At 39.5% G+C, this 22,905-nt stretch overlaps 1 protein-coding gene across 4 annotated transcripts in view; it reads left to right on the forward strand.

Annotated features, from left to right (window-relative positions):
- Nucleotides 1-16,235, forward strand: part of IL12RB2 (interleukin 12 receptor subunit beta 2) — an 86,463-nt gene extending 70,228 nt beyond the window's left edge. For all 4 annotated transcript variants that reach the window (XM_079131128.1, XM_079131126.1, XM_079131129.1 and 1 more), the window contains exons 14-17: nt 2,210-2,347; nt 4,854-4,944; nt 7,895-7,994; nt 13,177-16,235. In XM_079131128.1, the coding sequence (XP_078987254.1) occupies nt 2,210-2,347; nt 4,854-4,944; nt 7,895-7,994; nt 13,177-13,716 (869 nt within the window). In that variant the 3' untranslated portion in view covers nt 13,717-16,235. The remainder of the gene's footprint in view (nt 1-2,209; nt 2,348-4,853; nt 4,945-7,894; nt 7,995-13,176) is intronic.
- The last annotated feature ends 6,670 nt before the right edge of the window (nt 16,236-22,905 follow it).

Below are 22,905 nucleotides of genomic sequence, written 5' to 3' on the forward strand. Positions count from 1 at the left end.
AAGGACACACTATACTTCACTACCACTGGATGGTCCCTCCAATAGACTCCAAGCGTTCAAGGGCAGAAAGCCATGGCAATTCTCTCACCATTGTCATCTGCACCTAGAATGCACCTAGATACACAGTTGGTGCTTAATAAAAATGATATTTGTTGGATAACAAATGGGTGAACACTTCCCTATCCTCTGTTATACCCAGTGAGGATCCTTAGGTAAAAACTTATTTCCAGGAACAATGCAGCTATTTTTCCTGGTCCACTTGGCCTTCCTACCTGCAGCTTTTCAGTTGATTGACAACTATCACATCTTTCCTAAATTGTTGCCTTTATCATTGATCAACCTGAGTCTAAGGTTTTGCATGGCTGAAGCTTTACTGGCCCACTTTATCTCTGCCAGGGATCACAGCCCAGAGGCAGCAGAACCAGTCTTTCCTGCTTGACTCCTGTCTCCCATTACACAACTCAGCCTCTTCTGCCAACCAAACTGCTGACTCCACCACCCTCTCCTCTGCTCCCCCATAGAGCTGCTATTTTTGTTCTTCAAATATACATGTGTGAATAAACTTTATAAGCCCTGCAAATCATCCAGATCCCATTCCTTCTGTTCCGATGTCTCATTTTACTCCTAGAGCTCAGGATACCCTCACAGTTGGACAGTTGTCTCCCCAGTGCCTGCTGATGTTTTGGTGCAGAGAGATGAGCAGAAGCTCTTTCTAAAATTAATCTTTTAATCTCCTGATTTAGGAATAGGGAAAGAGTGTGTGTGTGTAGTTCAATCATAATACAGCTTACGTCTGTGCAAGCAATTTCACCAAGCTACAGTAGACTTGGCAATTTTCCACAAGATACTTTTCCCAACAGGATGTAAAATATAAAAGTCTCTCTGATAGTCACAGCTGTGAAATGATCTGCTCAGGCCTCAGCCCTTTGGGTAGAGTGGAGAGGACACACAGGGCTCCATCTTGCTAGTTACCTGTGGAAAACAGGAGCATGGAAGGCGTCAGTTTTCCCATTAGAGGGTGAACTCCCCAGGGTGGGTTCTGTGCCTCTGTATGGCCTGTGCCTTGCCACAAAGCCAACAGATACTGGTGAGTGTTGAAATTGTTACAGCTGCAGTGTCTTCAGATTGCCCAGGGGTTTGTGAGCCAGTTTGTGAGGGTTCTAGTTTTCACTTCCACCCCCATAGGCAGTCTTCTCCTTCTGCTCCAGTGCTGGCCTTGAGGATACACACCTCCCAAACTTTTGAGAGTTCACCCCAAAACCCTCACCCTGCAGAACACTGGTGAAGATTGCCTGCTTTCTAAAAGCTACCAACATTCATGTTTCCTGGGGGAGGAAAACAGCATGGGTGCATTGCTCAGAAAGCAAAATCTTCCCTGCAGAGTAACTGCAGGGATGTTGGAGAGCATAAGGAATTGGAAATCCATGCGAACAGCTGCCAAATAAACCTAATCTTGGTACCATTGCTCTAGTTGTTAATGATTGATTTCATGTCAAACTGAAGCAGACCACCATGTTAAGCCCTATAAGCTCAGGATCCGGAACCTACAAAAATGTTCAAAATCATAATTTTAAAATGTTAAATAAATGTCCATTCTATCTTTCGTGAGTACTGGGCATTGAACACAGGTGCATTTTATCACTGAGCTACATCACTAGTCCTTTCTTTTTACTTTTTATTTGCAACAGGGTCTTGCTAGGTTGCTGAGGCTGACTGACCTTAAACTTGTGATCCTCCTGCCTCAGCCTCCCAAAGTCACTGGAACTGCAGGCATGTGCCACTACTCTCAGCTTGTCTATTTTACTAATTGCTAAACATAGCTGTTGAAAAAATTCCCTTACCTTGAAAACAATTTGTATATTTAATTTCCCCCCAAGAATTCTCAAATATACCTGATAAACACCAGAAACACTGGAATTACTATAGCTAAATTATTTCAAAGACACAAGTAGCAGAAAACATAAGATTTTACCACAGGAAAATAATATTTAGTTTATTTGATACACTATGGAGTGAGGCCTTCATAAATGACAGTTCTAGGCCCTACTAATGTATTAAGTCCTGATGAATTAGGACAATTTAAAAATGGTAATGTGCTTTTTTCCCTTTCAAATTAAATGAAGCATGAAACAATGCAAATGAGTGAATGTCCACACTGATTGAACAATTTCCTTCAATACATGCTTTTCTTCTTTCATTTTCCTCTCAGAAATTCCTTACAGCCTCTCCCAAAATTCATATCCAATAAATAGCCTACAGCCCAGCGTGACATATATCCTGTGGATGACCGCTCTGACAGCAGCTGGTGAAAGTCCCCAAGGAAATGAAAGGGAATTTTCTCCACAAGGTAAGAGATGACTTTAGAGATCGTGAGTCCACCTTGTGTTCTTACACAAGTGTACACTCCCACTACATGCAGCCTAGAGAACATCAAATTTTCCTTAATTCTCTAATTACTTTCTTGCTGCCACACCTTTGCACTTTCTGTTTCCCCAAACTGGAGTGCCCTCTCACTCCACTGTCTGCTTAGAAAGTGTCAACTCATTTTTCAAAACTCAGCAGGAATCTTACCTCTTTCTTCCTCCAGGAAGCCTTCTCAAATGCACCTCGATCTTCCCTTCCCTGAACCCTCCCTACTCAAATTTGTCCATCCAGTAGGCAGGGACTGACATCCATTTATCTCTGTCCTCAAGGTCTAGAGTGGTACCTAGTACATATTCACTAAACATTTGTTCAAAGAAGGAAGAATCACATCGGCAATAACAGCAGCACTTACTGTATATTGGGTAGTTACTATGTAAGTCATTCTGTGAAGTGCTGCTACTGTAACAAAGTTCCATAAACTGAGTGTCTCAACCAACAGAAATTTATTGTCTCACAGCTCTAGAGGCAAAAAGTCCAAGATCAAGGGATAAGCAGGGTTAGTTCTATCTGAGGACTGTGGGAGGGGATCTGTGTCTGGTCTTTGCAAGCTTCTGGTAGTTTGCAGACAACCATTGAAATGTTCCTTGACCTATAGATCTCTGCTTTCATTTTGCATTCTCCCTGTGTCCAATTTTCCTTTTTATAAGGACACTAGTCATATTGGATTAAGAGCTCATCCTTCCAGTATCCACCTTAATAATATCTGCAATGACCCTATTTTTAAATAAGGTCACATCCTCAGGTACTGGGGGTTAGGACTTTAACTATGAATTTTAAGTGTCCACAATTCAAACCATAACACATACTTTGGCTAATGTATTCTTACCAAAATTACATGGCTATACATGTATGTTTCACTTAATATTAAATATATTTTAAAATGAGGGAATTGTACTAGTGAGATAACTAAGATGTAGGAAGGTTATCCGACATCACAGAAATGTAAGTGGCAGAACTGTAAACGAAACTCACATTTTAGTTACGTCAGTTAAATTTGAGTGTATGAGTAAGTGACCCAGCTAACATGGGCTTCTCTCTACCTGCTAAGTCACACTGTTCTCTCTGGCTGTGCTCATTTTGCTTCTGCTCTAAGCATGAAACTAGCTGTTCTTGCTTTATAACATGGAGTATCAAGTTGATCATTTCAGGACTTTGTTATTCTGTCAGGAAACTCTCCTTGGGAAAACTGACAAGCCCTCTTCCTAGCTCTCCTATGAATGGTAAGGTATGAATAATTAACATGGACTAAAGACCCAGCAGCTTTCTACTGGTGGTTTCTCCTAACTTGTCCCATCTGCCCGGGAAGGCAGGCAAATGTTGAAGTGGAAATCCTGCAGATTGTGTCCAGTGGGAGAAAGGTTACCTCCTTAACTCTCCCATTCAGTCCTGTTAGCACATGGCCTAATGGAATTCCTGCTTCTGCTCCTTGGGCTCCTTCCTCCCACCCCATGTTGACATTACATCTTTAGTTGTAATTCATCAGTAGTTCTCCAGGATCCTTCAAGCTAGAATTCAAACTTCTTGGTCAGCAGGCCCTGCCAGGTACTGTTAGCCATCTAGCTTTATCCTTTGCCACATACCTCAGCAGTCCGGGGATAAAGATAGACCAGTCTACCTGCACCTGCTTGAAAGTATTGCACTTTTCCTCCTTCCTGGTCTGGTCTGGCCTTAACCCGTCCACTCAGCTGATTCCTATTCATCTTCCAACTTCTAAACTTTTGACATCATGCCATGTTCAAAACCTTCCTCGGCCACCCTAGTGAGGCAGTTTCCCATGCTGTTCTCTGCTACACTGCCCATGAATGCTGTGAATACATATATCCCAGACATTATAGTTCATTGCATACATGTTTACACAGCTGTCTCCTGTACTATATTCACAGCTTCTTAAGACCGCAGAGCCCTGTCCTATTCATCTTTGCATCTCAGCACCTACTAGATCCTGATATGTGGTTAGTACTCAGTAAATGTTGGGTGAATTAAGGAAAAATTTCAACAAGTAGTGAAATGCTCTCGTCCTTTTCATAAGAAGGAACAGGCACAATTTCAAAGACTCTCGGATAAATAGAGGGTTTATTCAAAGTTCGGGTAAAATTAGTAGCTACCATTTCTTGTGTGCCTCAACATTCACTACGTTGCCATGTACTTTAAAGACACCATCTCTGATCTTCATAATCACCTGGAAGGTAGATATCATCATTTACATTTTGTAGATCAAGAAACTAAGGTCTACAGATCACAGTAGCAAAGGTAGGATTTAAACTCAGAACTCCTTTCTCCCTAACCAAATGCACAAAAATGGCTTGGCCTTGTTCCTAGTCCAGCTACCCAAGAGCTGTGAGTAGGGTCCAGAGGGTTCACCCAACAGGTTAAGTTTTATTGCTTAATCATTGAAGATAACTCAGTAATAGGATTTTCTAACTTTTCAGGTAAAGCCAATTGGAACACATTTGTGGCACCAAGCATTGGCATTGCCATCATCATGGTGGGCATTTTCTCAATACGTTACTTCCGGCAAAAGTGAGTTGGTCATACCTTCCTATTTGGTGAAAGGATTTTTAAAATAATAATATCCATTACTGCTATGAATCAGGCAAATGGACACAAACATTGCTGATGATAGAATAAATTTTTTCAACCTTTTTGGGCAACAGTACCTGTCAGGTTTTAAAAAGTGTATCTATAATGTAGCAATTCCTAACAGACATTTATTCTAAGTATTTCATAGATATATGCAGGTAGTAGAAAATGTTTACTAAAATATTGTTCATAAAGAAAATATTTAAGTAACCTAACTACCCAATCCAATGGGACTGGTTAACTAAATCACAACATATTGCATACTATAACATATTATGTATCCATTACAGATGATATAGAAGAAGCTGGGCATGGTGGCTCACACCTGTAATCCCAGCTACTTGGGAGGCTAAAGTGGGAGGATCATTTGAGCCCACAAATTTCAGACCAGCCTGAGTAACATACCAAGATCCCAATTCAAAAAAAACAAAAACAAAAAAAAAAAAAAAAAAGAAAAGGAAATGTTATGAATATTTTCTATATTATACTTTTAAAATCAGTTTGCAAGACAATATATATTTTAATTTCTTAGAAATACTGAATACATACAAACATACATATGAAAGATGTATCAGTTGGTTGTACATAATGTGAAAGCAAAAATATGCAGGGCACATAGCACATGCCTATAATCCCAACTACTCAGGAGGCTGAAGTAGGAGGATTACAAGTTCAAGCCCAGCCTGGGAAACTTAGTGAGACCCTGTCTTAAAATAAAAAGGTTTGGGTGCATAGTTCAGTGGTAGAGCAGCACTGGGTTCAATCCCCAGTAACACATATACGCACTTTCTCATCCAGGTAAAAGGAAGCTTAAATAAAGGGCTGATATAGTGGCTCCTGTCACCATGAACCTACACTCCTTCTGTTTTTCTGCTCCACTGTCCTGACATAACTTCCATCCTCAAGTTCACCTCATGATCCAGTAGTTGCCATCATAACAGAAACTACAGTCATCATGCTTTCATTTGCCAACTACAGGAGGAAGGAAGGAGAGTGCCCATATTTCCTTTTTCAGGAAGCTTCAAGAAGTCACACATAACATTTGGGTTATGAGTTACATCTCATTGACAGAACTTGGTGAGGCAAGAAAGGCTTAAGATTGTGGTCTTTTAGTTGGGTATACTGTCAGCCCACTAAATGAGGATTCTTTCCCTAGGAAATAGAGCAAAATGGATTTTGGGAGGCTATTAACATTCTACTCCAAAGATATACAACACAGTATTAATAGTGGTTATATCTGGGAATAAAATCAAAGGTAATTTTAGTTTTTTCTATTTAACTATATTTTCTAAAATTTTCTTAGTAAACATGCATTATTTTGTGAAGAAAAATATTTAGTTCATTTTTTTGATACAAAACTTTCTTCAAATGTCAAGTAAAGAAATAGAATAAATCAAAGTAAAACTAACTCAACATCATTTTACTAGTCATTGAAGTTGTCTGGAAGGCTTTAGTTTATTGAAGAACCAATGTGAGATATGTCAAAGCAGAGCTCTCTTAGGTATACTTTGAAAAAGTTTAATTCAAGAGTCAACTAGAGGGCTGGGGCTGCAGCTCAGTGATAGAGCACTTACTTCACATGTGCAAGGCACTGGATTCAATCCTCAGCACCACATAAAAATAAATACATAAAAAGATATTGAGCCCATTTATAACTAAAAAATATATTTTTTAAAGAAAGAGTCAACTAGGATCAATATATAGATTCTTTATGGAAATAGTGGAAATCAAGGTGAAGACTAAACTGCTGTTTAAAAAAAACAAAACTCAGGCTGGCCAAGGTGGCTTGGGAGGCTGATACAGGAGGATTGCGAGTTTCCATAACAGGCAACTCAATAAAATACAAAATAGGACTGGGGATGCGGCTCAGTGGTTGAGTGCCAGTGAGTTCAATCCCTGATACCCCCTGCCCCAAATCAGGAAGACCAAAATACAGTGTTTTAAATAAAACAGCTTATTTTCCTCCCATAGAAGAGTTCTGAGGGAAATCATCCAGGCTGGCAGGCAGCTTTGCTCCACACAGTCACTTGGGAACCTAATTTTCTTCCATATTAGTGGCCAACCATTTCTTGTATTGCCGTCAGTTGCCTCTATACCAGCCTACAGACCAGTGCCCGTATTTCTTTGGAGAAAAATGTTTTTCTTTGTGCCACATGACAACATCTCTCATGTTAAAGTTAAAAAATTATAGAGGCTTACCTTTCTTTGTCATAGTTTAATAAAGCTAAGTCCTTGAAAATGTTTCATACTGGTCTTAAAATTTTCAAAAAATAGGCAAAATATATAAGTCACATGAATTTATAAGAAAAGCTTTTGGGCTTTTTTTCCTTCTATATCATTAAAGACCTGTATTTTCTCTGATCACCAAGTATAAACATTGCTAACATACTTATGTTCAAGCTATTTATATCATATTGTATTCTGGGTTTTTTAAACTCAGCATAATAATTTATTAATCATTATAAATTCTCTGTAAATATTCTGATTAACTCAGTTGTAAGTTCCCCAAGGATATAGTATTAGGTACTCTTATTTGCTATTCTATATCCCCAGCATGAGGCACTATGATGATCATATATTTAGGGGCTTAATCAATATTTGTTGAATGAATGCATGACTGGATAGTGATTGATTGCTAAAAATTGCATTGAGCAAAAATTTTATAGTTTATTTAGCAACCCCTAAGTGGCTGTATAGTGACTCTTTATCGTCAATCTGAACTTCACAGGAAACTACTCCAGTCTTGGATAAAGCCTTGTCTTTGTCCTTGAGGATTTATATTTTACTCTGCATATTGAAGCAACCCCACACCAAAATCGCTGCATCAAACACCTGTACTTCCATGCCACTGTGTGTGTTTAACCAAATGTCATTGTTTTCTTATCTATAGGGCATTTGTTCTCCTTTCATTACTCAGACCTCAGTGGTGTAGCAGAGAAATTCCAGACCCAGCAAATAGCACTTGGGCCAAGAAATATCCCATCATGGAGGTAAGGCATAAAGCCTCAGTAGGCAGTCAGTGGGTTGCTAGTGATGACCACATCAAGGTTCCCACTGTAGTTACAAGGAACCCCAGGAGCCAACATTGTATGGATAAGCTGATGTCACTCATGCTGAATTACTGTCATGTCTCTGTTTTCTTCCCGGACTGAAGAGTAACCCTATGCACTGAGGTTTCTGAAGTTTATACAACAAAAGACTAAAAGACCCATAGTGTTCCAATCCTCTGTAGGTCTTACATTCCCCCTTCATCAATTCAGCTTATATCAAAAGAAATAAATGTATTTTTTCCATTTGCTGAACACTAGTCTGAGCACTGCCTCATCCAAATTCAAGATAATTGAAGCTTTTGACTTTCTCAATCCTGATTGAGTATAGAACAGATAAATAAAAACAATACTATTTTGGTTTTGGCAGGAAGCCAGTAAGTCATTCCATTGTGCAAAGAAAATGTTTTAAAGGAGAGGTTGCTCAGTTGGCAGGTGAAGGGGCTAAGGGTAAAGGCAGTGAAGGGAGCTACTGCTGTTGCTCAGCAAAAGGAGGTGAGACCAGCTCACAATGCAGGATGGGCCATTGCTAGTGGAGGGCCTGGAAAAAAAGAAGGCTTCTGTATTACGGAGAAAGACTGTGCATTTATGAGGAGCAGTAGGTGAGGGAGAGAATGGGCCAATATCCTTTCCATTGCCCAGGGCCTTGATAGTCCCAGACTCCCTTTCTCTCAGACCTTACTTAAGTCCATCTCCTCCAAGATTCTTCTCTTTAATCATCTAGTGCCACTTTCTATCATCCATACCCTTCCTCGGCCAGAAGTCCAGTACTCCTAGACTCTGCTTTGGGAAGGAGCTGATCCCAGCTATCTCTGCTTTAGGAATTCAAGTCACTGTAGTTTAGTGCCTTTAAATCTGGCCAGAGGTCAGCCCTGCCTCTACCACTAAAATGTGTGAGACTCTTGAGCAACTTATTCTACTATCTGAGCCTAGCTTCATCCTCTGTACAAAAGGAATAAACAATATGTCCTTTGTATACTGCTGTGAGGACTAAATAATGTGAAGTACCAAGGTCATACAAAACCAAGATCATTTACTCTCTTTGTAGGAAAACCCATACTTTATGACTCCTCTCTATGGAAGGATTTGTCCCTGTTAAGTCACAACAGTGATAATAGTGGTAATGAAAGAAGTATACATACAAATATTTTATATATATTATGTACAGCATATAATTATACTATGTTATACATTCATTATATTTATATATAGCATAGTATATATCATTTATATATTACATATATTTATATAAATATGTATACTATATAGCATATATTATATATATTATATATACTATAAATATATTCTACTATATAACATAATATATATATTTCAATATGTATTTCTATATATATGCATTTCTATGTAATATATATTTAATATGTATTCCTAATATAGAACACATTATATATATGTTAACATGAATACTGTATACTACATATACTATATAAGTGTACTATAAATAGTATTTATTTATATGTATTTCTATAATATATATCTATATATTACTTTCTATGTGCCAGGCACTTTTTAAATTATTATTATTTTTACTATTACCTAAGTTGCTTAGGCTGACTGAATTTGTGATCCTTCTTCCTCAGCTTCCTGAGACACTGGGATTATAGGCACTTTTAAAACATTGTATACATTAACATTTAATCCACATAACAGCTTTAAGAGGTTGTGCTAAACTGGGCTCAGTAGCCCATGACTGTAATCTCTACTTGGGAGGCGAGGAAGGAACATCTCAAGTTTGAGATCAGCCTCAATAACCTAGTGAGACCCTGTCCCAAAATAAAATAATAAAATGGATTGGGGATGTAGGTCAGTGGCACAGTGCCCTGGGGTTTAATCCCTAATACTGCAAAACAAACAATCAAAAACTTGAAAAGAGGTTGTGCTATTATTATCCTCATTTTTTCAGATGAGGAAAATGAGGCAGAGAGAGGGGTCCAAGCAACTTGTGCAACATCAGTTAGCTAATAGAGGATGGAGCCTCTATTAGGCTTGTTAGGATTCACAAACAAGCAATATGTGCTGTCCACCATCACACTGGACATCCCAACAGATCTTTAAGCACAATTTGAGTGGAATGTTTCTAGTTGTCCAAGCCTCTGAGCTGAACAGACTCACTACAGAATGTGCACACTAGCCCTCACTTGGTGGCAATATTTCGATGACTCATGGAAACACTCTATAGCCACAAGGCCTTAGAAGGACGCCCCTGCTGGTATTAGAGGGCTTTAAGAACCAGGAGTTGAAACAGCTGAACCTGAAATTCTCTTCCAGTGCTGAGATTCCAAGGTGTTAAAAGCCTAAAACAGCACAAGGGAAGAAGCTCTGGGTCAGTTGCAGACAACAGCCTTCAAACTGTAGCTTTGGCATCATGACCTCTGCCTGCCTATGCACAGGCAATATAGGAGATACAGAGCCACAAGCTTAGAAGAAATGCTAAGAAAAATGTGCAAAAGTTTTAGAGAAAGTAAGGTAGGGAGAAGGTAACAGAAAGGATACAAGTGCCCAAGTTGTATATCATTAAGTACATTCATTGCAGCATTATAAGTAGAAGCAAAAAATTGAGCATCATGTAAAGTCCACCCAGGTGAATATATACAACAGGATATTTTGGGACTACTAAAAAAAAAAAAATGGACATATCTATGTGTCTAAAGTTCTTTGACATACTTGAAAGAGAGAAAAAAAAAGCAAAGTTTATAACAGTGGTCTAAAGTGGGTTCTAATCTGCATGAAAGGAAGGAAATTTTTATACGTACCCTTATACACAGGATATTTCTGGAAGCCTACATAGGATACGTAGGAAACCAATAATGGCAGTTGCATCTTGGGGAGAATGTTGGAAGTATGAGGGTCATTTTATTTTTGTTAAATATTCCTTTTGAACCTAAAAAAGTTTTGGGAAACTATGTGCATATATTTATTTGCAAAAATAACCTGTGAAATTAGAAAATTTAAAAAGCTTTTTAGGTAACTTAAACATGGTGTAAAATAAAGACCTTGCAGCAACTTCAGAATGCCATGTAACTTGACCCTTGAAGTGGGTGGGTAGGTTGTTTTTAAGGAGCCATATTGCCTTCCTGGTGCCTGCTGAAGGCAGACAGCAGGAATACAATAAACTGTCCTTTGGGGATTTAACCCAGGGCCTTGTGCTTGACAGATAAGCACTCTACTAACTGAGCTATATCCCCAGCCCCCAGTACCAGTTCTTACATGACTGAAAAAACCATGTGCCTTAAAGCTCTGAAGGAAAAGACCGAATCATAAAAGGGATCGCTGGGATGGTATCCAGCTTGTAAAAGCTTAAAATAGTGTCCATGAGGTTCCTGGGCCAATGAAGGCTTATGAGGCCTTCCCCTCCAGGGCTTGGCCGGAGGGCCTACTCTGTGAAAGGTCTGAGGAGCAACTTCTCTGGGTATAGCCACGGATTTAATGGAGGCAGAGTGAACACCTCAACTTGTGAAAACAACCAGCACTTTCCACACCCTGCCTAATCTCTCCTACATCTGCGGTAGCAGCACTTGGCAGCTCTGCCTCCCACAGCTGCCAGCCATGTTCCAAGTCAGATCAACATTCCAGGGCCAGTTCCGGTAGTGATCCAAGGAGACTTCCAAAAGAAGCACATATCTGACCCCTTCTAGCTCTTGTGAGGGACTTCACTGAAATCTGACAGTCCCATCACTCACTTTCTTGACCTTTGCCATGTCCGAGGCAAGGGTGGGGACATCAGAAGTCAGTAGACCAAACTGCACCCTTTTGCACAATCTGTCACTTGACAAGAAAACTGAGGTCCAGGCAGGTTGGTCAAGTTTATCCGGGCCATAGAATGTTGGAGTTGGGACTAGTCCTCAGGGTTTGCCCTGTCCCAAGGCTATTTTTATTTTTTTTGTCATTCTACTCTTCCCTTAATACATGGTCCCTAGTAGCAGATGGCTTGAAGTCATGTAAAAAGAGGAAGAAAAAAGTAGTACAAAGAACTACTTGGTTCATGTGCCAAGAACCCAACTGGTGGTTTCCTCACTCCTGGAGGAGTCATTTAAAAGGAATGTCCAGTAGAGGTTTAATGGAAAGGGAAGAGGCCAAGCAAAGGACAGTGGAGCAAATATAAGCAGGGTGAAGTGTGTCAGTGGCACTACAAGAATGTGTCAAGTAATTCTGGACCATGGATGAAGCAGCAGCCTGAGAAGGGAAACAAGGAGAAGTAGAGGAAGGAGCAGGAACACATGGCCAGGTTAAGGGCTGAAGTCTTTATACATAGCTTGATGCATTAAACTTTTGGGGAACTCTGCTTTAGAAAAGTCAGGCAGTTCATGTGTGGGATAGTTTTTAGGATGTAAGGAGTTCAAATAAAGACTGGTAAAAGAAATATTTGTCAAGTGCCCAGGACTTGGATTCAGGAATGGGCAGTGAGTTCGTTAAGGAAAGAGATATGACATTGAAGAGCTGGTAACCAATAGGATACTGAAAAAGAGAAAGTAAGCAAGATAATTATGAAAATCATATGCTAATTTTTATGTTATAAACAAAATGAGCTAAAGGGAAAAAAAAGATAAAAAGCTTCAAGTGGACTTTCTTAAAAGCAGATCTAACGAGGACATTATCTTGCCTGAAACCTTTTTAGTAGTCCCATCAAAGTGCAAACCTCTAAAGCATTCCTTACAAGTCCCTTCATGACGTGACCCTCTCCTATTTCCAAAGCTTCAGTTTCCCAATAAGAAATAACCAGCAGGTTCCAGAATACATTAGTCCTCTTTGCCTACCACCTTCTCCCTGGAATATACTCCACACCTCTCAGAACTCAGGCTCCAGCATCACTTCACTCACCTCCCCTTGACAAAAACAGATTCAGCCTTTCCTTTGCACCCCCTGGTCCTCTACCCTAGAGGAAAACAGGTAGCTCACTCATTGGCTGGTGGCTGATGGAGAAGTCCCTGGCTCCTGCCGACCTGACCAAAGTTAACTGCTTCCCTTACCTCTGAAAGTCAAGAGCCCAGTGTTCCACCTGGGGCTGAGGCAGTGCAGGTTCTAAAACCTCTGGGAACCCTGGAAAAGTAGTCTGTTGGAGTTGCCCATATTGCAATATGAGCTGCTGCTTCTTTCCTTCTCCCAGGAGAAAACACAACTACCTTTGGACAGGCTCCAGATATCCTGGTCCACTCTGGAAGAACCTGAGCCCCTGGTCATCAGTGAAGTTCTTCATCAAATGACTCCAGTCTTCAGAAACCCCCATTTTCTCAACTGGTCAGTAAAGGGACAAGGAGTCCAAGGTCACTTTACCTCTAAGGAAGACACAGTGTACAGTGCCTCCAGCCCTTCAACTTCCAGAGCTCTCAAAGCTGAGACAAGACAACTAGTGGATTTGTATAAGGTGTTGGGGAGCAGGGACCCAGACTCAAAGAGGGGGAAAACAACCAGCCCTTTGACAGTCCTCCCAGGGGACTACCTTCCCAACCATGAGGGCTACTTACCCTCCAACATTGATGATCTCCCTTCACATGAGGTTTCTCCCACTGACCCTTTGGAAGAACTAGAGCCTCAGCACATCTCACTTTCTGTTTTCATGTCAAGTCCCCTTCACCCACTCAACTTCTGTGGTGAAAAGCTGACTCTGGATCGGTTAAAGATGGGGTGTGACTCCCTTATTCTTTGAGTGATAAGGCTTCAAGCATGAAAAGTTAATGTTAATGTGCCCCCCCCCCCCAACCAGCACAGTATGCCCCATCTACCCAGCCCTTACTCTAGTGGTCATTATCCTTGGTAGCATCAGGTCTGGCTGCAGTTAGAGGGCGGATCTGCCAGCTTTCTTCAAAGTCTTAAGATTTCATCTTTCACCATGTGGACCTAAAGACGCCAACCTGAGTTCCTGACAACTGTCTTGACTATGCTAACCAGAAAGGAAAAAGGGGAGGAGAGTGGAAACAAAACTCTCAGTAGTAATTTGAGTCCAAAGGATCATTCATGCAACTACTATTTATAAAGCACCTGCCAAGCCTTAGCCTCTAGATCACTAGTGTCCAACATAACTTTGAGATGGAATGTTTTTTGCCTACACTGTCCAATACAGTATACACCAGCTACATTGACTAGTAACCACTTGGACTGTGTCTAGTGTGACTTAAGAACTAAATTTGATTGTAATTAAATAATCACGTGGCTAGTGGCTACTGCATTGCATCGTACAACTCTAGATGATGGATATATTAATGAGAATTACAAGAAGCCTTCAAAACAAGTTAACCTAGTTTTATGGATGAGGACATAGAAAATTACTGGTAAACACCAATATAAAATGACCTCCAAAATGTTCAGAACTATCATTTGTTATTCCCAATTTTACTAGCTCTGCTTGTTTTATTGTACCTGTGCCCTTCCAGTTAATCAAGAGCAGCATGATGGTGGAGAGCTACTTAAACCCACCACGGGACCTTAGGTAAGCCAGCCTCTGTATCTCTTGTAAAGGGCTCTGATCTCTGGTTTCCTCTTCTTTCTGTGGCAGCCTTCAGGACCAAGGCCATCTCTGGTTCTAAGACCTCAACCTCCAGTGTTGCACTTAAAAGTTTGTCCCCCTTCTCTGAAGGTATTCATTCTCTGAGAAGACCCTAAGTCGGTCCTGTTACAGCTCAGTTGGGCCTGGAAGACAATTCTCTTTCCCACATATGAGCTTGGAACATGCTACATGTTTTGCCTCTGTGGCCTCTGGCTTGCCACCCTCCCCTGGTCATTGATGCGTCCATATCTTCACTCTAGGCTTTTCTGCTAAGCTGGTGGGTAAGAGTCATAATTGAACCTTTTCCCAAAGTATACATGAAAAGTCCAAGAACCTTTTTTGTGAATTCCCAGCAAGCCTGGGCCTAGGCTTCATCCCCTCCCAATGACTAATACAGGAGCTGAGGGAGATTCTCCACTATCCTTTATATTTTCATTTAATGAATGAAAGTATTTGTTGCAAATTTATACTCCTCCCTAACCTACCAAACTAGAAACTTGTCCACTCACAGCCCAGTCCTGTAAATAACAGTTCTCATTTAGTTTACCAAACTAACCTCAGAGCTCTAGAAATTGAAGCCATGAACAGTTGCTGTTTGGTCATGTTGGAACATCCTAATTCCTGCTATTCCAGACTTCACATAAGTTCCTTCCTTTGCTTTTCTATTTAGCTACAGTGCAACAATCCCACACCATGGTTCCTTGTATTTCAGCAGCAGCTTTGGCTGGTGTGCACTAGCACTTAATGCCCTTGACTGATTTTGCCATGGAACATGACAGATAAGGCCACTTCCTCAGGAGCACCCAACTCATTACCTCTTGGCAATGAAGCAAATCTTACTGCTTTCTTGCAATGTCTATCTCCCAGCCCCATCTTCTGTTCTTTTGTTTTCTTAGTAACTTTTCACCTTTTCTCTCAATCCTTTCCTTTCTCTTAAAGCCTCAGGTGATACTACAGCCCTCATTTGTCTTTAGGGAGCTTCTTTGACTCCTAAAACCTTCTAAGCAGGTTGAGGCCTCCTCACTGCTTCTCTATCATGATTTCCTTACCACTTACCTCCTCTACTGCAAACAATTTGAAAGCAGGAGCCATGGCAGGGTCTCCCTAGCACCATGCCTGGTCCATAATAGGTTATAGCAAAAATAACTGTCAACCTGCCCCACTTTTGTCTTAGTCCTTCTGTTCTAGAAACCAGCAGCTGTACCTTGTTTGCTCTTGGGGCAATTCAGTTAGAATTTGTTCTGCTTCATTTCCAGCCTCCATTCTACCTCACTTTTCATTGACAGCACTGCTTTGATACATGTGGGTGTTTCCTACTTTAAAGACATTAAGATATCTTTGGCAGCCTCACTTTGCCAGATAAAATGTCCTCTATGCATGAATGTCAGAGGATGGGTAACTGTTATGCTGTTGCAAGTGGTTTTCACAACCTGCTCTTCCTCCCCTTTCCTCCCAGTTAAAACTACAGATGAGGATGCCAGATTTATCAGGACTAGGTGAAATGAGGCTTTCATTCCTCACAAAAATTAGCAATGATCTTAAATTCCAATACCAACTCAGAAATCTCTTCTTTATTGTAATCCAAATTCCATAATCCTCTGGGACCTAAATACTACAAATAGAGTGTTTAAAAGTTTTATATTTTTTTGTACCAGGAATTGAACCCATGGGCACTTAACCCCCAGCCCTTTTTCATTTAGAAACAGATTCTTATTAAGTTGCTTAAGGCCTCACTAAATTGCTGAGGCTAGCTTTGAACTCACAATCTTCCTCCCTCAGCCTCCCCAAGCCACTGGGATTACCAGCGTGCACCACTGTGCCTGGCTTTGAGTTCATTCTTAATGAAATCATGGGAATCCACATCATCTCTTCTGTGGAGATCCTCACCATGAGTTGTTCCTTGGAGGCCCCCCTCTCTTTGCCAAACACCAGAGATTCTATTTCCTGGTTCTTTGTCTACATTTCAGGCAATAGGAAGGTCAAACTAGTGTTAGTGTTTTCTCTTTACTGCTTTCTTCCCTCCACCCTGTCCAAATTTTTCAGCTTCCATTAATAGCCTACAGCGGCAGCACACCATAACCTGGAGCCTGTAAGAGATGCCAAGCTGCATACATTAGTCAATTCCGTTTTCAACTCATTTCTCCTCACAAGGTTCTATCCTTCTGTCACCTGATGCAGTTGTTTCCTATCCCAGTACCACTACAAAGGCTTATTTTCCTTTTCCTAGTCTTACAGAACTCATGGATGTTCATATTAAACATCTTGATTTAAGGCTAATGGGTGAACCTTCATGAGTCAAGCACTCTCTCAAATTTAATAGATCAGAAAGTTCTCTTCTTCCCTTCTTAAAAAAAAAAAAAAATAAGCAATTTTATCAACTGACTGATGGAAAAAATCAATTTGGATCTTTACAAGTAACACAACTTTTACCAGAATAAATTTCCAACAGATTAAAATTAAAACCTTATAAAACACACAATGTTTCCAACATTGTGCCAAAAATAGCTTCCTTAATAAAGCACTTATACAGATCAGGACAAGAAATGCTAAGACTTCAAAGAAGAACTGGACTCTGAGCAGGCAAATCATAAAGTACATGAAATAAGCATGAAAAAAATCACCTTGAATCAAAGAAATGCAAATTATTAAATACTATTTCACACTTATCAAATTAGCAAAGATTACTGAAAAAATTAGCCAGTATTAATCAGAGAAACTGGTGTTAGCATTTTTCTGGACTGCAGTTGGGCAATATTCAATACAATTTGAACATACAGCTGGGCATGGTGATGCACATTTTTTATCCCAGCTACTCTGGAGCTGAGGAAGGCCAGCCTCCGCAACTTAGGGAGATCCTGTATCAAAATAAAAATGGACTAGAGATAGAGCTCAGTGGTGAAACACTTGCCTGGCATGTGCAAGGAGGCCCTGGGTTCAATCCCTAATACCATTTCAAAAAAAGAAACTGAATACATAACTTTATCCCTATCAATGTAGCCCAGAGAGTGGTATAAATATCCTAAGTTGAATGCAGGATTCCTCAACAGCATTGATGAAAATAGTGAGGTGTGGGGGGTAGTGCTAGAGATATAACCCAGGGCCTCCTGCATGCTAGTCAAGTGCTATACCACTTAACTACATCCCTAGGCCTTCTTTCCAAAAATTTGAGACAGGGCTTCAAACTAAATTGCCCAGGCTGGTCTTGAATTTGTTATCCTCCTTCCTCAACCTCAGTAGTTGGGATTTACAGGCTTACAGGAATGTATTACTACACCCAACGATACACTATTTGAATTAAAAAAAAAAAAAAAAAAGGCATCAAGACTACGTTTGACTCAGTTCTGTGACTTGAGTTGTTGAAATGCAAATAAACATCTTTCCTTCATGCTATAACTGGCTCCACACTTTGCTAGTAGGCATTTTATTCACAAATGTCAAAACTATTCTAAAGTAGGTTCCTCTCAGGCTTCAATCACGTCTCTAATTATGAGCTGCAATAGGATCCTTTTGAATCAATTCAGGTCACTTTTTTGTACTGGGAATTGAAGCCAGGGGCACTACTGTACCACTCAGCTACATACCTAACCCTTTTTATCTTTTTGAGACAGGGTCTTAACTGTTACAGGCTGACCTTGAACTTAACCTCCTGCCTCAACCCCAGAATGCCTGGGATTTATAGGTGTGTTCCACTGTGCTGGCTTCAGGCTCCTTCTCAACTTTCCCAACATAAGGAATTCTACGATGCCTGCAGGTGAAGTTCAAAATACCTTCCCTTTCCAATTTTAGACATTTTACCACCTACAGGCAGTAAGAATCAAGGAAACACCATAGGGGGAATTATGAGATTCTCCAAGAATAAACTTTTTCAAGACCCAGAAATTTCACTGGAAAAGCTTAAAACATTCATACCCCTGGTGTTTTCACTAATTAAGAAACTAAAAACATTTTCATAATTGGATGAAAACTAGCAAAACAAAAACCTACTTAAGATCTCAATCCTCTTATTAACTAAGGTAATCACCATTTTACCAAATATATAATGTACCTCTTTGCACACATCAGCAACAAGGTGACCTTCATCACCTTAAGACATTTTTCTTGTGGCTCAATCAATCCACAGATTCCCTCTCCCACCTCCCATCTCTCAAGGTAAAAATAGGAATTCCCAAAATTTCATTTAGAAACAGAAATCTTACTTTATTTATTCCATCACAAAGGGAGTAAAAGACCATTTGCCTTCTTTTCACAACACGGTGGAAAATACTTGTTTCCTAAGTTATTCTCCACAACCACACTACTATTCAATCTAACCAGATTCTGTCCCAATTCTTGTAAACAGAGCCAACTCCCACATTTACCCTCTGTCATCTATGGCAGGGTAACTTACAGAGAAGCTGTGAACTCTTTCAAAATATTACACCCACTTTTGACTTGCTTATAATAGATGAATAATTTGCAAGAATGTTTAATAAGTCATTCCTCCAGCTACAGAGGGGAGTCTTCAAATTTTTCTAAAAATCAGATTATTTTTAAAGTTTAATGACCCTAGATTGATGAACCTGTAAAAGGAAACATCCATGATCCCCTGTAAGGGACATACTAGTTGAGTTTTTCAATCAACAGGTTATTGGCAATTTTCCCTCAATAAACTTTGTCTATTTTTCTCTTGAAGAGAACTTCTCAGATGATGTATTTTTCATTTAGCTACACAGCATCAAAAGCACTTCTTTACTTCATTCAACAGGACTTCCAGGTCTAGCAAGACTCAAGATGCAAGGGATAAGTACAACTGTCATAAAAAAAAATAATCTGGATTTTGACATATAGTACCCAAGTGCCACTTAATCTTCAAGATACAGTATACTGTGATTAGCAAAATAGTGATGGAAAGCATACGTAATATACCTGTTAGGTAGGATTACCATTTTTCCCCATGACTAGTAGCCAATAAGCATATACCTTAAAAAAAGAGCTCTATCTAATCCAGGCCCGTACATGTTCAGAAGATCCTAATGTAGACTGTAGTACCTAAATAGTGCGTTCACCAATACGTATAGTAAAACAATGGAACACAAAATCAAGTTGAAGCCAAATTATTTGCAGTTTTAAAGGAAGTTGTTTTACCACACACAGAGAAAAACAATAGTTGGAAGTTTAATTAGAAATTTTGAATTTCCAGGGAAAATGGACAATTATCTACCTCTCAAAGTTGTGTTACACATCAACCATGAAAACTCAAATCTTTTTGGCCACGTAATGGGGGAAAACAAAACCCACCTATCTTCTTGGATGTATTCTGTGATTTCTTTCCAAAATAATCCAACAAGCTGAATAGTTTGACAAATGTTTATCATGTACTTGACCAAGTATTGTCATGTGATTGCCAAATGAAGAAACATGTCTTTGTGATTACACTCCAGGTGTGAATTCAATATACAAAGTTCCCAAAATAAAACAAAAAATGTTCTGACACTACTCATTAGCTAATATTTAGTCCCAATCTGATATGATTTCAGGCAAATGACAAGAATCAGCTACCACTGCAATTGAAGTGATAGGGTGCAAACCAACAGAATTGTCCAAAGCAACCTCCTGTTTTCTCCTCTGTAACACATCAATCCCGAGTATCAGCCCTTCACTCATTCCCTATTTCCACACCAGTGACAGGTAATAAACCAATGAAATAAAGCCCACAAGGTCAGTTCAGTTGTCTCAGAACTGGTTCACTGGGTGTGAACCAATCATCTACAGATTTCTCAAAGTTCCTAAGTAAGTCACAATTGCCAGGTACCTTGATGTTTTCCCGTTTCCTGAACAAAACATAAGAATACCCATGACAAATGCACCAAAAACTGCCACTCTCTCCCAAATGGGCAGTAAAAAGGACGTTAACAACTTAATACCTACCCAACACCTGGAAAAAAAAAAAAAAACTGGGGAAATAACCAACTTGCATGTGTCATACTTCTCCTTTTCCTTCCATTTGGAATGGACTCCCAGTTACTTAGTACATTACCGCAAAGGCTATAAAAATTCTGCATTTTTTTGTGTGGGGGGTATAGTATTCAGGACTGAACCTAGGGATGTTCAACTACTGACACCCATACCACCAGCCCTTTTGTCTTCCCAAGTTGCCAGGCTGGCCTTGAACTTGAAATCCTTTTGCCTCAGCCTCCCAAGTAGCTGGGATTACAGGTAGCAAAACATAAAGCCACCAAAATCATTAATTTGGTGTCCAGCAGTTAGTTAAAAATAGGGTTTTCTTACCCATGTAAGATGTACATAAGTCCTATGGAAAAAAAGATCAGCAACACAACCTTCCTGTTGATATAGGTACTACTAAATGTAAAACCTCATGGTATTGTGATAACTTTTAGAGCATATCTGTACACTTAAGTTGCTAGACAATTCTTAGTTGAAGAAATGAAATTGGCCTTAAAAAGCTACGAGGATAACTTGTCCCTTTCCCGATTATAGAAGTCAAAGTGTGAATTTATTTCACAACTTCCTGTGATGTAGGATCTAGCTTGTACCCAGAACTAAAAGAGCTTTTAAATTCTGACCTGGACGAAACAGCTTGAATAAGGACATAGAACACACTTTATAGAATGGGCTACATAAAGGTTTTGTGAATCACCAACAATTTTTGTGGCCTTCCCCCCCCCCCTTTAACCCTTTAATACCATAAAAACAATTCTATGATCAGGAATGCAGTGGTAGAGTGCCTGCCCAGCATTTCTAAGGCCCTGGGTTTAAGTGCCAGTACCACAAAAAACAAAAACAAAAAAAACAACAACAAAAAAAACAAACAGCTCAGGAATGCAAAGAACAGGGCACAGGTTAAAGTTTGCTGGCACCTGGTTTATACACAGCACTTTATTTAAGCTTCTCATGTACAGGTTATATACCTTGCTTTCACCATATTCTTGGATTTAACTTCTCTGCCTGACTTAACCAATTCTCATATAAACTTCAAATTTAAAATAAAACCAAGTAGGTTTTAAGAATCAGGTTTAAAGAATCATGCCCAAGGTTATACCCCACAAGTCCCAGGACATGTCTAAGCAAAAAGCAACAGCCCAAATTTCTGAAACCTGACAGACTGGGGATGTAGCTCAGTGGTAGAGTTTGGCATGTTTACAGCTTTGAGTTCAGTCCCCAACACTGCAAAACTAATGACAAAAACCCTAATAATTCACTTTGCAAATTAAGTCAATAGATTACTAGGGTGCAAGTTTAATCAGGTGCTGTTTTACTGCCTTACTACTTAGGCATTGGCTTGCAGCAAAGCATAATAGTAATCAAGTTTCCGGGCTCTCAGTTAACTTGGGTCTGGCATTCAGACTGGCTTAACAACCACTTGTGCATTAATCTCAGTATAATTACAAACGTTTGAATTAGAATCTATTTTCTAAGCACTTTCTTAAAAATGAACTGTATACATCAGAATTTACTATATCAGTTGAAGGCTGAGATAGATGTCCTTTAATATACCTGCATAGTCTTACCTTTGAGTCTACGTCAGGATCTAGCAACTTCACATTTCTCCTTTTAAACTGTAATACCTGTTGGTTTCTTCCACCTGCTAGTGCTCTCTTAAAGACATTTTACAAATTCAATACACAGTATTTAGGCTTTGTATGCAACTACCTATTAATACTTTTCTATTTCAGTGCAATCTCTAGCGATTAGAAAAATAACAATGAATACTTAAGATTCTCCCCCCAAACCCATACCAAAAATAAGCCCCAAATATATTTACAACCCCTGGAGATGATGTGTCTTACTTCCATTTTTAAAAAAGAGTAAAGGTACTAGTATTACCTGGTGACACATTGTAAGAGCTTAAATAACTCAAGTCTCAAAACAGTATTCAGCTAGTAAACCATATCCCCAATCATGTCAATACAAGTTGTAAATGTCTTAAAAATTTCAGTTGTGGTATCATTTCCATTTAAAAGCATCACGGTAAAAATTCACCAAAACACCAGCCATACTATTTTAGGAATCTATATCCATTAAGGGACTTCCTCTCTAGAGTACTATACCTAGTTAGCCATTAAAAACTGGCATTACAATTTTCAACGAAAACCTGATTTGCTAAGAGCAAGGAAAATTGTCACGTCAGCCCTTGAAATTCATTTTACCTGAACTTAAAACTTTCCCAACTTTGTCATTAAGATAGGTATCTCTCCCAAATAAGTTTATCATATAAAAAACTCATATAAAATCTAAACATAATATTTTAAAAATTAAATGAGCATTATCTTGAGGGTATGAAGAGGTCAGAAACCAGGAAACACATGACAATAACAGGGCTCCTATTTGATTGCTTTTATAACTTCTAAGAAG

This window comes from Sciurus vulgaris (genome assembly GCF_902686455.1).
Source record: "Sciurus vulgaris genome assembly, chromosome: 1".
In the NCBI taxonomy this organism is placed as follows: Eukaryota; Metazoa; Chordata; class Mammalia; order Rodentia; family Sciuridae; genus Sciurus; species Sciurus vulgaris.